Here is a 14,894-nt window from a genome sequence, read left to right on the forward strand (position 1 = left end):
TTTTTTTGTCAGATGAAATGGTTTCTGCAATTATTGTTTCTGTAGGTTGTATGCATATGTGCTATGTATTTGTAGTGTATACGTGCAACTACTGTTATAAACTGCAAAATATGTTCGCTTTACTTCGCTCTGCTCAAACCCCGGGGAGATATTTGACGTATTCAGAGTTTTAAATGATTTAAATCATGTTTGTAATGTAAAATATTTCCTGTGACGTCATTCCTTTGGTACTTGCCCGTCCACCCGAAGTTGGGGCCCACCCAAATTTCCATTCCTAGCTACGCCCCTGCATCGACACAAGAGATTTCCGGGCTCTTCAAACATGAATCCGCGGTGACACTCTTTGTTCTGTTCGTAGGGATTTTTGTAAGGTCATGGTGGCATACTTAACTTCATTCTCATCTGTTTTTATAACAAAAGAATCTGCCAGTAGTTGCCTGTTTCCTTCTTTTCCCCTGCGTCCAAAATGTAACTGGACGTCAAACCAAACTTTACTCGCAAGACCAACAAACAGCTGTTTCAGGGCTCGGCTTCAGAATGTTTGATTATTTGAAAATCTCTTTCAGTTATTGCATGATGATGCTGTGTTTTATCCCGGCCTCCTCGTCTATGTTTTTTAATTGTACCCACAAACACGTTGTTTGAACTTGTCAATTATGTGTCGCTCATTAGGCACCAGGATAAATTTAATGGGTGTCATTTAAATGTCTATTCAATCCAGCACGGAGCCCAACATAGCTGGTGGTTACGTATTGCTCGACTTTACAGTTTCGGACTGTGCCATAAAAATCTCTTAAGAATATTATTTAGCTCTTCTATTGTTTGTTGTGTGAATTCAATATGTGTTTTTTTTTTCAGACAGCCAGTCATTAAATTAAAGCATTTAACAGCCCAACTGGTTTGCTTGGTAGTATTCATTTAATTTCTAGTTTTTTTCTAGCACGTCAATGCCACGTGTTTTGACAGCTGTTTTTTTTTTTTTTTTTTTTTTTTTTTTTAATTATTACTATTACCGTTATTTCAATAGGTGATACAATAGTGCTACGGGTCTAATGATTACCCAACAGTTACTATATCGGGATTAGAACCACAGATTGGCCAATCCGCATGCAGAATTATAACAAGCTGTTTTATAAAAATAAAGTACTGTATGTGTTTGTGTAATGCTGTTACAGTTTTGTGAACCGACGGCAAAATAAAAATACTTACAAAAAGAAACAACTATCTACAAATTAATGTATGTAACATTTTCACCTTGACTCCATAAGTGGATTCAACCGTTCAAAGATTAATAAATATAAAATGTTCCATATTACAAAAAAGGGGTTGATCTGACATCTTTATGAATTTGTTTATTATTATTATTATTATTATTATTATTATTATTATTATTATTATTATTATTATTATTATTTGTTTATTAAATGTCTTGTAAATATACAGATATACAGTATAAACTAATTTCACACACAGCCGGTGTGTATTCATCTATTAATTACAAACAACAAGTCTTGCTAATAAATGGTATGATCATTGTAATAACAATCAATATAAAGTGAAAGATTAGTGTTTAAAAAATACGGTGTGGTTTGTTAGTCTTACAGTGTTTACTTTTTGTAATCAGACGCGAAACAATACTACAGCAACGAGTTTTTTTTTTTAAATTATCATCATGCTGCTTTAAAAGGACAATGTACGTAAACTAAGTCTGAAACAGTAAAGGAGGAACAACACATTAAACCATGTGACTGACAGCGCAAATAGCTCCTACTGGTTTCCGTTATAGTGGGCAGTGATGAAGCCACTTTTTGGCAGGGTTTAACCAAGAAAGAAAAAAAAGAAGAAACATGATTTAAAAAAAAAAAAACATACAAAAAGAATCCCGCGAGAATCCAAACAAGGGTTACCATGGCTATAAGGGAACTGAAAGTGTGTCTGCTTGGGGTAAGTAAAAAGCTAAAAGTGAAGATTCCTTAGTTTCAGTTTATTAGCCAAGCACTGAGGAAAGGGAATTGACATAATTACAAGATTGTGTTTCTCAGGTTTTTTAAAAAGATAATCTGATATATTACGTAGTTGTTATTGTTGCATTAGTTTTTAAGTAATGTTCAAACATGTATCGTACCGGTATAAAGCAGACAAAAAGCAGACAAAAGCGGAAGAATTTTTTTCTTCTTCTTCTTGGTTGCGAAGACTCTGAAAGTACTGTACTTGCTGAGATTTTTCTTGTTTGAAAACACCGTCTTGAAGCTGTGAAGATGCTGGCAAAGCCGACGATTTTAAAGTTCGTAGATTAGCTAAAGCATTTGTTAAAATATTAGGATTAGGATAAAATGTGCCACTTTTAAACGTGTATTCTTTGTAAGGGAAACAGCCATAGCAATTAAATATTTATTATGAGCATTACGTCATGGAGTGAGTTGCAGTGTTTGCAATTATACTCCGCTTCAAAGGGAGTTACAGTTTACGTGTACGTGGCTTGTTTGATAATTACAAGGATATTCATCATATTCAACAAAAACACATTTACTCGACAATAAAAAATTATGATATATATATAGTTGGATTTTCCTGCGGTTATTGTGGGATTACAATAGGCTGCTATTTAGCATTCGGATACTCGAGCTTCTGTGGATTGCTTATGTTTATTAATTTTTTCACTGACTCGATATTTTTTTTGCAATGTTTCCTGATAAGACAAAAGGGCTACTCTTACTGATACAATCTACTCAATAAGTTCTACTCAATATTATTATTATTATTATTATTATTATTATTATTATTATTATTATTATTATTATTTATTTATTTATTTATTTATTTATTTATTTATTTATTTTTAATGCCAAATATTATCCTCTGTATTTGATATATTTTTTTAACTTAGTTTGTTAAGTTCAAAGCCAATATGCATGTCTTTATTACTGCATAAATATATATTTATTTGAATTCCATAATTTCATATATGTGTACTGTATGATTAAATTAACTGTTTTCTTCAGGAAGTGAAATGCTCATTTTGATATAACAGTTGTTATGACATGATATTGTTATTACATTTATAGAAAATGTATTGCCACAGGTGTATAAAAATAATAATATCCTGATATATAATATAATATACACACACGTTTGAGTTAATAAAATAAAAAACACACAGGTATCTGTAATTTAATTCTTAATTTCAATAATTGAATTAGATGTTAAAGTCTATACACTGTACCAATACATTTTGATACAGGCATGGTTTGAACAATGCCTGTTTTTGTTCTTAGAGCTGTGTTTGTATTTGTCCGAAAGATGGCAACTGTGAAAAGATGTATTATTATGCATTTAATCTATTCCAGGACACAGGGGTTGGAAAATCAAGTATTGTTTGCCGTTTCGTCCAGGACCATTTTGATCATAACATCTGTCCCACAATAGGGTAAGAACACAGTACAAACATACTGAACATGTGACTGAAAATATCTGCTAATGTTACATGCCTCTCATCGTCAAGTGTATTTAAAAAAACGTTCAGTCTTTCACTTCAATATTACATGTATATTTCATTAGAATCTTAAGGTTTCAGTGTCATTTAATTTAACCTGATTTAACACTTTGAGAAATATATTTGCCTTTTGAGAAGCTATTCCTCCTATGAAATATGTTTCAAAGTAATTGTAGCTAACAAAATAATTCCATAAAATTTATATTCATTATATAGGTCTCAAATGTACAGTTTTGCAATAAACACCTATTATAGCAAACATGTTTTTTAATTTTATTTAAAAACATGATAACTGATACTACACTTGTAGGTTAAAGACAGCTCTGTGTGGAAGCCATGCTTTTAGACCAGGGGTGCCGGTGTCCTCCTGGCTTTTGTTCCAACTGCCCCCTAAATTACTTAATTGGACCAATCAAGCACTTATTAGAAGCTTAATAGGTCCAATTAAGCAATTTAGTGTACAGTTGGAACAAAAACCAGGAGGGACACCGGCCCTCCAGGACCAGGATTGGGCACCCCTGTTTTAGACCAAGGGTCTCCAACCCTGGTCCTCGAGAGCCCCTATCCAGCAGGTTTTATAGGTGTCTTTACATCATCAGTGACTAAAGATCTGGAACACCTGTTAATCCTGACTAATTAAGCCAATCATTTGGTTCAATTAAGTAACTGAGAGATTGGTTGAAATGAAAACCAGCAGCCACAGTAGCTCTCCAGGACCAGGGTTGGAGACCCCTGTTTTAGACTGTCACGCGAAATTGTCCCTACCCATTCACTGGCTTTTGTCCTGTCAATAACCAGTCAGCTGTTTCCCCTATTTACTGATAATTCTTTCAGCCATTAATATGCTTTGACCCAGAAGGCAGTGCTGAGGTGAAACGACCCAAGGAGTGCAAGTGCAAACAGATAACTCAGAATAAGGCAGAGAAAACAAGATTTTATTTGAACCTACAGTAGTACCAGATGTTTTAAATGAAATGTGGGCTATAACATGTTTCTTTTAAAACTGCACATTTGAGATATATGTAGCTAATGGAAGTGCAAAATGGCAAAGTTTTAATGAATTATTTTGTTAGCTACAATTCCTTTAACAAAGACATGGTGATCTCTACAACGTCATTAGCACATTACAATGCCTCACTGAATTTCTCAGTCTACCACACCCTGTTACTTACAGTTTTGCACAAGCTGTAACGTGATTCATTTCCAAGACTAACTGTGTTCTTGCATTTCAGTGCGTCCTTTTTGACTAAGACAGTCCCCTGTAGCAATGAGCTACACAAGTTTCTAATTTGGGACACAGCTGGGCAAGAAAGGGTACGTTTAAAGATTTTGGATTCTCATCTCGTTTTTTTAAAATCAAATCATTATTTGTAACACCATTAAAAAAATATACTTCGCAACAGTGCACAGGAAAACAAAAGTCATGCATGAATGAACAGAAGTATGTATGGGCCAATTTACAAGATACAAAACTGCACTATATTTATTTTCAGTCATGGTTTTAAATGAGTTAAAATGTGCTGAATCTGGTCCAACTCTACATTCAGAAACTGAGACAAAAAGAGTACAATGTTCAATATGAAACAACTCAACATTACTATAGTTGCCTCCAATAGAATATGATTTCTAAACAATTTCAGAAAGTGCTTACAGCTTACAGTAGTGTATGGTGTTAAGCTATTGAAATGGTAAGCTGTCTTTTTAACATTTGTGTATTAACACGTGTTTCAGTAGGTGAGGATGTTGACATTTATATGGTTAGTGGTTTGAATTATATATACAAAACAAAACTATATACCTTATACATAGGACATAACTTTGTGAGAAATCTATTGCCATGACAATTCCATTTGTTAAAATTCAATTTAGAAGAAGAAAAAATTGAAAATATGTGTTTGTTCTGCTTCTTCATCTTGTGATTCCTCTCAACTTTTTGAATTTGGAAAATGGAGGGCATTATACATGAACATAAAGAAAGGTCTAGACAAAATATCTTAGATGAAATGCTGTGGCAGGTCACTGTGGAAAATGGAATGTTGAGATTGAACACATTTGGCAAATGTGTCACTGCTGCTGCATCCATTGTGAGTAAACCTGGGAGCTCTTTTCTTATGGTATGCGCTCTGTTTTACAGTTTCATTCTTTGGCACCTATGTACTACAGAGGATCAGCAGCGGCTGTTATAGTGTATGACATCACTAAACTGGTAAATTGTCTTTATTCTAATATCTTTTTTGTCTCTAAATGCTTTTCTTTAATTCCCATTATGATTTCTGTGTAATAAGGATTTGACAAAAGTGGCACATTCAAACCCTGGTATAGTATAGGAGGTGGTGTATCTGGTATTGCAATACCTGACATCTGCAAAATGGAAATAATTGTATGCTGTCTGGTTACCATGTAGAAAGGGTGATTCTGAACCATCAAATTGTCACATGCTTTGAAAGAAATAAGGAACTGAATTCAGTCTCAATTAAGATTCTCCAGACTCAAATACAAGTTTAGAATGGTAATCGACACACAATGAATCATTACATCCCTAATTAGAATACCGAAGCAGCAGTACAGTATGTCTCTCCTACAGAACCAAATCCTTTTGTAGAATTCCACAGTGAGAGAAATAGAGAAATCAAAAGGAAAGGTAACAGTACTGAAGTGCTTTTCTCAAAGTGTAAACAATTATCATCCTTTGTTCAGTGTTATTTTTTATACCCCACTGGTAATGGGCACATACTGTATTCGTGTGTCTAGACAACAGCATATACAATTGAGATGAAACTTGCTAAGGACATTCTTCAACACAGGTTAGAATTCAGGGGATATGTGCAGGCTGACTGTCTGTACAATATGTCTGTATGCATGTGTGTCACACAATTTTATATATTTAGAACATAAGTGCTTACTCAGTTGGGATGGCCCTTGGATAAAACATCTGTCTGGTGTAGGTCATGGTATTTTACTTTTTCATGATACTGATCACTCTAATTTGTGTGTTTTCGGGCTTTCATGTCACTGACATACTTTTTTTAATTTTATTTCAGGACTCATTTATAACGTTAAAGAAATGGGTAAAAGAGTTAAAGGAGCATGGCCCAGAAGACATTGTAGTTGCCATTGCAGGAAACAAGAGTGATCTTGGTGACATCAGGTGAACATGCTCTGCAAATAAATTGAGAAATAAACACATCAGGGCCACATTCACAAAGCATTTACAAGCATGTTACTGTACACAGAAGTGGTTTGTGAACATGGCCTTTGTTTATCTACAATTAGATACATTTTGGAGTCAATTCAATTGATCGAAATTATGTCAGATAGAAATACCTAATATGCATAATTTACTCCTATTGTTTTTTAGACTGGGAATAATAACTCATAGCATAGAAGCATAGAATAGATATTTATTGTAAATGGATGAAGACTTGCTGGGTAATGAATGGCTTGTGACATACACGGAAATAAATGCGTAATGAAATGCCTACCCTTTATATAAACTTATGTAGCACGAGAGACACACACACACGAGTGGAACACATTTTTTTTCAAATAATGTTCAAATATATTTATTTTTTAATTCAAATAAACAATGAGAAATGTAGCTATCTGAACTGTAATGTGGAACAGGCCATCATTACCTTTAGTACTGCTCTGAAAAATATACATTTTTATGGATAAAAAATATTTTTAAAATATAGTTATACTTCATAATTAGTGGAAGTAATTTATTTCAGTGTGTTTTAAATTTGAATATGCACATATTCATTTAAAGGAAACATTATTTTAATAAAATGGTCAAATGAGAGCATTTGTATTTTACAATCTCACTGGGAAGAAGTCTTAAAGAGTATAGTGTTTGCTCTTGTACATGTTGGATTATACAGTAAATAACCTTTGCATTTCTTATCAGGAAAAATGTGAAAAACAACGGTAAATGTATTATTATAATTCAAATAACAGATTTTACTGGGCCACATGAGTTAGTACTAGTAAACATTAGTTGGTATGTGTATTTTGACTCTGTTGTTATTTAATTTAATTACACTGAATATTTAGTTGGAACTGTTTATAATGTAGGGTAAAGTGGTAGAAAACAGCCCCTAAGGTAACACCCAGAGGTGCAAAAAGTGTGAGTTGGATGGCTGGTGGATGATGTCACAGACCCAGAAGGAACACACAGACAGGCAGTACTGGAGTTGAAACTGAGATGCTATGGTGCTCAGCTTTTTATTAAATAAAATAAATATTTTAAACAGAACACAAAACAAAAGGGCATGTTGGCCAAACAAACAGAGTAGCAATTAATATTTTTTTTCTCTCACTCTGTCTCTCACTCTCCCACTATCACTCTCACTCTCACTCTCACTACTGTACTCCACTTTGAACCCACTCTCTTGTGCAGCCAAACTGCAGGTCTTTTATATTGGCCGAGGGTTTAACTAGCTATTAATTATCTTATTACCCCTCAGTTACGAGTTTACTAATTCTGCATGACTGTCAGCTAGTTAAATAATGAGTAGCTGACAGTCACGCAGTCTCATGGGGTAACTCTAAACAAAAACACAAAACAATAACATGGCGGACGGCACCTCGCTCGTGTTTGCCAAACAATAAATCAAAACACGGCTTATCATTGTCATATATATACAATATAAATCATAATAATAATAAAATAGCACACAATTACACAGTTTCTTATAGTGAATATGGTTAAACAGCACACAATGCACACTGTCTTATTTCGTGCAAGTAGGCTATGTTTACATTTTAATAAAGTGTCCTCCACATGGGTGGTTGAATACAACACCTGCATTTCTTAAAGGGAAAGTCAGCGCTTTCGTACTGCAATTCTGCCAGTGCCCAGTTCAAACTCCCTTCAAAATCAGAACAGGAAAGAGACCACGAAAAACACAAATCACTTTGCCCTTGCCTCATCAAAATCAGGCCGGAAGTCACAATTCATTAATGCTAACATTCAGAAGAGTTTATTAAAAGTTTATTAAGATACTTATTTTCACTAGGAAAATGTATTTATTCATTTTCATTGAAAATCAAAAGGTTGTGAGTGACAAATTGCAGCTATGGAAATGCTTTGGTCAGCTCCTAGAGGGGAAGCAAGCCTTAGCTATGCAAATATTTTTCCAATGTCATAAACATTAAATTTGTGTATTGTGAATTAAAAAAGGCCCTAAATAAAAGAAACAACGTTTAAGTCAATAAGCGACTATTGAATTATTTGATTTCGAGGATTTCTGGGTCTTTCTTTTTTGAGAGACATTGAGATACAATATCTATATATAAAAATGACTAATGTCATGCAAAAAAAAAAATGGTGTGAAGAATTTGTGCCACTTAATAACCCCTTTGTGATTTGTCATGTGCACAGTGACACACTAATTTGCTTCAGATTAATGCATGTTCCTATGATACATGGTGCAGATGCTTGTAATATTGTAATGAAGTCCTATGTCTATGTTATAGTCCTAATGTTATTTGCACTTGCAGAGAGGTTCCTGTCAAAGAAGCTAAAGAATACGCTGAATCAATAGCAGCTATCTTTGTAGAAACCAGTGCTAGGAATGCTGTTAATGTTGAGGAACTCTTTCAAAAAATCAGTAAGTAATTTTAGTTTTCAAAACCATTTTTGCTCATTCACCCAGTTATTTGGAGGTATATATATATATATATATATATATATATATATATATATATATATATATATATATATATATATATATACACACATATATATATATATATATATGGTCAAAATAAACTGGGAGATTGTAATCATATAATTGTGTATTTCAGGCCGACTGATCCCACCGCTGGATCCTCAAGAACTAGAAAATAATGAAACTTTTAAACTGACAAGACAGCTATCACCACCTAGCAAACGCTGCTGCTAACAGGAGAAAAGTACATTGGCGCAATCTAGGAGTCTGACATCATTTCAATCAAACATACTTCTAAAACAATCATTCAGAAACAATAATTTGTTTGTCATATTCCGGTTTTACATCACTGTCTGAGATGAGGTATCTCTGTCCCTTGATGTCAAGGATGTAATGATACAGACAGTTGTCAATTTGAAGCTGACTTTCATTGTAATCAGAATAGCATGCTGTAGTTCTGTGTGTTTTCATTACTGTAGATTATAATGTAAATGTTGCCTGTCAGCACCTATTTAATCTTTTTTTTTTAATTATTACTTCTAATTGTTTATGTACAATTTTGCCAATCAGCATACCTTTCTTTTATACAGCAAAAATAATGTGTCCTTAATTGATAAAGTCAGAAATAAATTAAAAGGAGGGTTTTTGGAAATCATAAAAAAAAACCACAGGATTCCATTTACAGAAATAAAGTAATAGAGCAGGAACTTAAGCAGAAGTTTGTTACAAATGAAAACAAAAAAAATACTTCCCTCACAGAATAAAGAGACTGCCTATCTTCTCAGGCTTATCATCGCCCTGTGTGTGTAGACTTCATTATGCGAGATTAAGCTGTGAAAATGTGCCAGGAGTTGTGAGCACTATAATGGAATGTTGCAGGTTAAATATCATAATGTAAATGTATAAGATTTGGTGCGATGCAGTGAAATAAGAGTGCGCTTGGAGTGGCTACTTCATTGCAGGCTGGATCTACATAAGAGTCACTAACAATACCTGCCAATGTGTTTTGTATGAATTGTTATGGAGGAGTAATTTCGTTTTCTGAATTTAAACTTCCTGATTCTGAATTCCTGACTCTGGGGGCGTCATCTATGACATGGATCTGTACAAAAGACGTCTTATCTATAGGACTGCAATTAATGTAGATAAAGATACCATATAGTGAAAGACATTTTAATAGAGTTCCTGCTCTCTCTCTCTATATATAAAATCTGTACATGTACCACTTACCTATTCTAAATTTGGTTTATTTAGTAGAATCTACTGATTTGTTAACAAACATTCTGAAAGGATTGGTGGTTGGAAACTGAATTGTAATTCAGCCATGCTAATAAGATGCACATTTAAAAAAAAATAAGAAAAGTTTACAATACCAATAAGGTATTCTGGCTATTGTCATTTATTTAATTATATTATTGGCAACTGGCTACTTATCTATTTTGTGTCTTTATGTTTAAGGACTAAGTGCCTTATAACGTAGCAGCGCGTGTACATACGTCAGTACTCATGTCACACTTGTTTTGTCACACAGGTTTTGCTTATGTCCAATTATGACGAATCTTGCCAAGGACATTACAATAATTAGAAATCAAAAGGCATTACATATTATTTATGTGTCTGTGACGGTGTAATATTGTAATTGTGTGCAAATCATTTACAACGCTTTTTATTTGAAATGAGACATCAGTACAATATCACAGAAGAGAAGTAATGTAGTATGACCCCAATACAATGCTAAAATCAATGCTCACTCAAATGTCTTATATTAAATAGTGGTTTAGGGTTACACATGTTAAATGAATTAAACACACAAGCCCCTATTAAGAGACATGGTTCTGTATAAATAGTAGATTGTACTTAGTGTTGCTTACACAGCTCAAAAGACAATGGGTTAATGTTGCCATAGTGTTATAAAGTCATTAGATTGCTTGGTTTGGGGTGCTTTTGTTCTGTGTTGCTCTACTGATCAAAACTTCTGTCGAAATTGTTACTAAATGTTGACCGGTATTCAGAGTGACTTATAATAACCTTCAGAAGGCAATTAATACCCATATGAAGGCTTTCTCTTGGAATCAAACCCGTCAAGTATTGCCCCCAGCCTAAATATTGTTTAAACCAGTGTACAACATTTAATGTCTTACCTCCTTACTGAAAGATGGTACAATCTCCAATCTCAAGTCTCTTTTAATGTGTTCTGTTAAGTGGGCTGGTTCCTCAAAACAAAATGTGCATGTGCCAAATTAATGCACCTTAATGTCAGTATTCAAGCTCTGTATACCTCATCATATTGTTAAACCTGCTAAATATATTCGCTATGCAAATCTTCCTAATATTTGATCTTAATCTTGTCTTATTAATAAACTTTGTTAGTATTATTTCTGCTTTCTTGTTTCTTGCTTGAGTGTATGTTTCCTTTTAAACCTGATAAGCGTGTGCCAAAATTAGTCCCAATAATGCAGTATGTAATCATTTCATAACTCCAATATTGGTGCTAATGCTGCCATGTTTTTCTTCGTATACTTATTGTGACCTTTTTGATTAAAATGGTGAATAAATACAGTTTAGCACATAGGAGTCTATTATTTAAAATAATCTTAATGAAATACTTTCTGATAGCAGCTGTGGAAACCAAACTTTTATGATAAACACTTATAATATTATACAGCAGTTAATGGCTATTATTATTTTTGATAGATTGATGAATGTGTGAAACACATCAAACAGACTATGCCAGTATGTTGCAAATTATGACCGGGAGTCAATGTGAACAGAGCCCAGTTCCAACTTCTCTCCTGAAAATAGCAACAATTGATTTTCTAAATAATTTTTCATCCTAGGTACAGTTTGTGATTTAAAAAAAAAAATTCTGAATTAGTTTGATACACATGCACTATTCACTACAACACAATGTAGCCCTGTGGAAGTTTATTGACCAACACTTTGTGGTTTCAGATCAGTGTGCTAGGCATGTTTCAGCAGGCTAGCTCAAAAGATCAGGTAGTCTTGAGTGTGCATGTTAGTAGTGGCTAAACAAGACAATTCAATGGAATATCATTGCAAAAAAAATAAATGAATAAATAAATAACTAAATAAATAAATAACAACTAGCAAACAGAAAACAGTAATGTAATTCTGGCTGAACGAGAAATAGGTAATGGACATGTGGTGGAACCTGATTCAGAATCAGCCCTACCTCTCATAGAAGGAGTTTCAAACAATGCTGTACTGATTACTGCCAAACCAGCTTAATATTACCCCTTAGAATGTCACCCTTTAGCTAAATGTTATACAGTACATTGCACCTCACATGGCCTTTTTGATGTTGGCGAATAGTTCCTGTCCATGATTACATCCTTGCCTGAGGACCACAGTGTTCTCGACAGTGTAGAAAAATATGGTCTTACTAGGTTTGATTAAAAGAATTGCAGTACAAAAAAATGAAGTTTAGTCAGCATTTACCATCTAAACTCTGCTTCAGTCAGTCTCCTCTTCTTAATCTACAGCTCTCAATAGCGAAAAATTAATGTACAGCCAGTTCACACAAATTATAAATCAAATGGTCTTCATTTACACAACTTGTAAAACCTAGGTAATATAAAACTAACAAATTATGGAAGCAGCAAAAACACTCCTGTCGCCAAGAATGTAAAAGAATATAACATGACCTATATTCTGATCCTTCACTGATTGGATGCCATCTCTTGGTAGAAAGAAGGCATTTCAGTATATAGTGAGACTTTTTCTAAGCAGTTGAGGCAATGCATGAGTTTACATGCAGCTACATGGGGGAAATCACTGCTTGTCATTTAACTAATGGGATTTATCAGAACAGTGGCAGTAATGCCTCAGGCAATTAACACTCAATGAAATGGCACTTATATTGCTTTGGAATTAGAGTGACAGAACTCCTCCAGGGTTGCTGTTCAGATGGTGTTGGTGGTTGTTACTCAGTGTGTATGTGAGGTCACATGGTCGAGGATTACAGGCCTACAGTGATTTGTGATTTATAAAAAAAAAATAAAAAAAAATAAAAACACCAGTATCATAGGACACCATGTCTCAGGTCAGTAACTGCATACCCTCACTACTAGTACTGTCTTCAATCTATAGTTTCCCTGAACTACTCTTGAATTAATGGAATACAAGCCCTGATAACTAAATGTACTAGTGCTAAGATTGATTTGCACTATTTACTTTAGGATTAAACTTAAATTATTGTTCCTTTATAGGCTATCTAAATCCAAACTTAAAATCAGACAACAATCATTGCATTTAATGCAGTGTTAGAATTAAATTGCAGTGTTATCATAGTTATTTATTTAGTATGTAGTTATTTTTTTTATAAGTTGCTAAAAGGATAATAGCACTGTTAAAAGCAGATGCCCTGCACAGTGTGGAGTAGTGGTTAGGGCTCTGGACTCTTGACCAGGGGGTTGTGGGTTCAATCCCAGGTGGGGGACACTGCTGCTGAACCCTAGATTGCTCCAGTAAAAACCCCACTGTATAAATGGGTAATTGTATGTAAAAATAATGTGTAAAAAAATAATGTAATTGTATGTAAAAAATAATGTGATATCTTGTAACAATTGTAAGTCGCCCTGGATGAGGGCGTCTGCTAAGAATTAAATAATAATAATTGTACATAGTTGTGTACTTCCCACTCCAATTGGGCAGGCAAACCAAACATGTGTTTGAATGGGAGGCTGGACCTAATTGGAGAGGAAATGAAAAAAAAATAAAAATAAGAATGTGGTCAGGTTAAATTGGTTATTAACTGCCAATTTGCTGTAACATATGAATAAAGCAAGAGTGAGCAGCTAGCTCCTCAGAAAGGGAAGATTTTATTATAAAAAAACACTAAAAAGTAGGGGAATACAAACATATGGGGAAAGGGAAAAACAGGGAGGAAGAAACTAATATTAATAGACTAAGGTTAGGACATACAGCATTCAATCATCATTTATACAGTATTGGGAGTCATGAGAATGGGATAGTAATTGTGGGGAACAAGAAACAGTGGAACATATTTTCATGAAATTCAATACATACATTCAGCAAAGAAACATATTAAACAGAAAAGTAAGGGAAATAGAAATTAACGTAGCAACAGTAAATTATATTTTGAAAATAGAAACGAAATGGAGAGAAAAACAAATGGAGAAAGAGAAATGTATAGTCAAATTTATAAAACGTATAGGGAAATGGGAGAAAATATAAGGGAAGAAATAAATGTACATATGTAAAGGTAGAGGGCGCTCATCATCTCCATGCGCCAACAAACCCTAAAAAGAAGCAGCTGGCTCCTCAGCTCAGTTTAGTGAGGTACTGGAGAGCAGTAGGGACTTGTGTAAGGCGTCCTTGGCACTGTGGTGGTCTTAACATGGGTGTTTTTGTTTTGTAAGCCTGTGTGAGGCAGCTGTTATTTGTTTTTTTATTTGTTGGTAATAAAGGCGCACTCCCCAGTGCTTAACGTCATTTTGAGTCCTGCATCTACTACAATTGCTGCTTGCCTCCCTTGACCATCAGCTTCCACAAGCACCATGATTCAAATGTAATCCTAGGGTTATTTAGAATGCAAGAATGCATTTATGTGTGCATATGCTTTGAAACTGAAGCCACAATTGGACTATAACTGATATGGTATATTTTAGGGATGCAGTAAAACAAATAAGGGAAGTGTGTTTCACAGGGGAGCGGCACAGGACTCCAATGCTCATAGTAATGCTGTA

The 14,894-nt window shown here is 34.1% G+C and overlaps 1 protein-coding gene across 1 annotated transcript; it reads left to right on the forward strand.

The window, feature by feature from the left end:
• The first annotated feature begins 1,754 nt into the window (after positions 1-1,754).
• On the forward strand, positions 1,755-11,540 carry LOC117399644 (ras-related protein Rab-31-like). The gene is made up of 7 exons (XM_033998946.3): positions 1,755-1,944; positions 3,348-3,427; positions 4,726-4,807; positions 5,628-5,699; positions 6,535-6,641; positions 8,996-9,105; positions 9,302-11,540. The coding sequence occupies exons 1-7, from the start codon at positions 1,909-1,911 to the stop codon at positions 9,397-9,399; spliced, it is 585 nt and encodes a 194-aa protein (XP_033854837.1). The 5' UTR covers positions 1,755-1,908; the 3' UTR covers positions 9,400-11,540.
• The last annotated feature ends 3,354 nt before the right edge of the window (positions 11,541-14,894 follow it).

Source organism: Acipenser ruthenus, chromosome 4 (genome assembly GCF_902713425.1).
Source record: "Acipenser ruthenus chromosome 4, fAciRut3.2 maternal haplotype, whole genome shotgun sequence".
Classification (NCBI taxonomy): domain Eukaryota; kingdom Metazoa; phylum Chordata; class Actinopteri; order Acipenseriformes; family Acipenseridae; genus Acipenser; species Acipenser ruthenus.

What these genes read in the sequence shown, in the direction of transcription:
- LOC117399644 (XM_033998946.3), top strand. Translation starts at nt 1,909, where the DNA reads ATGGCTATAAGGGAACTGAAAGTGTGTCTGCTTGGG. An exon ending in AACATCTGTCCCACAATAGG is followed by an intron (nt 3,428 to 4,725) that starts GTAAGAACACAG and finishes CTTGCATTTCAG; the next exon opens with TGCGTCCTTTTTGACTAAGA. An exon ending in AGTGATCTTGGTGACATCAG is followed by an intron (nt 6,642 to 8,995) that starts GTGAACATGCTC and finishes TTGCACTTGCAG; the next exon opens with AGAGGTTCCTGTCAAAGAAG.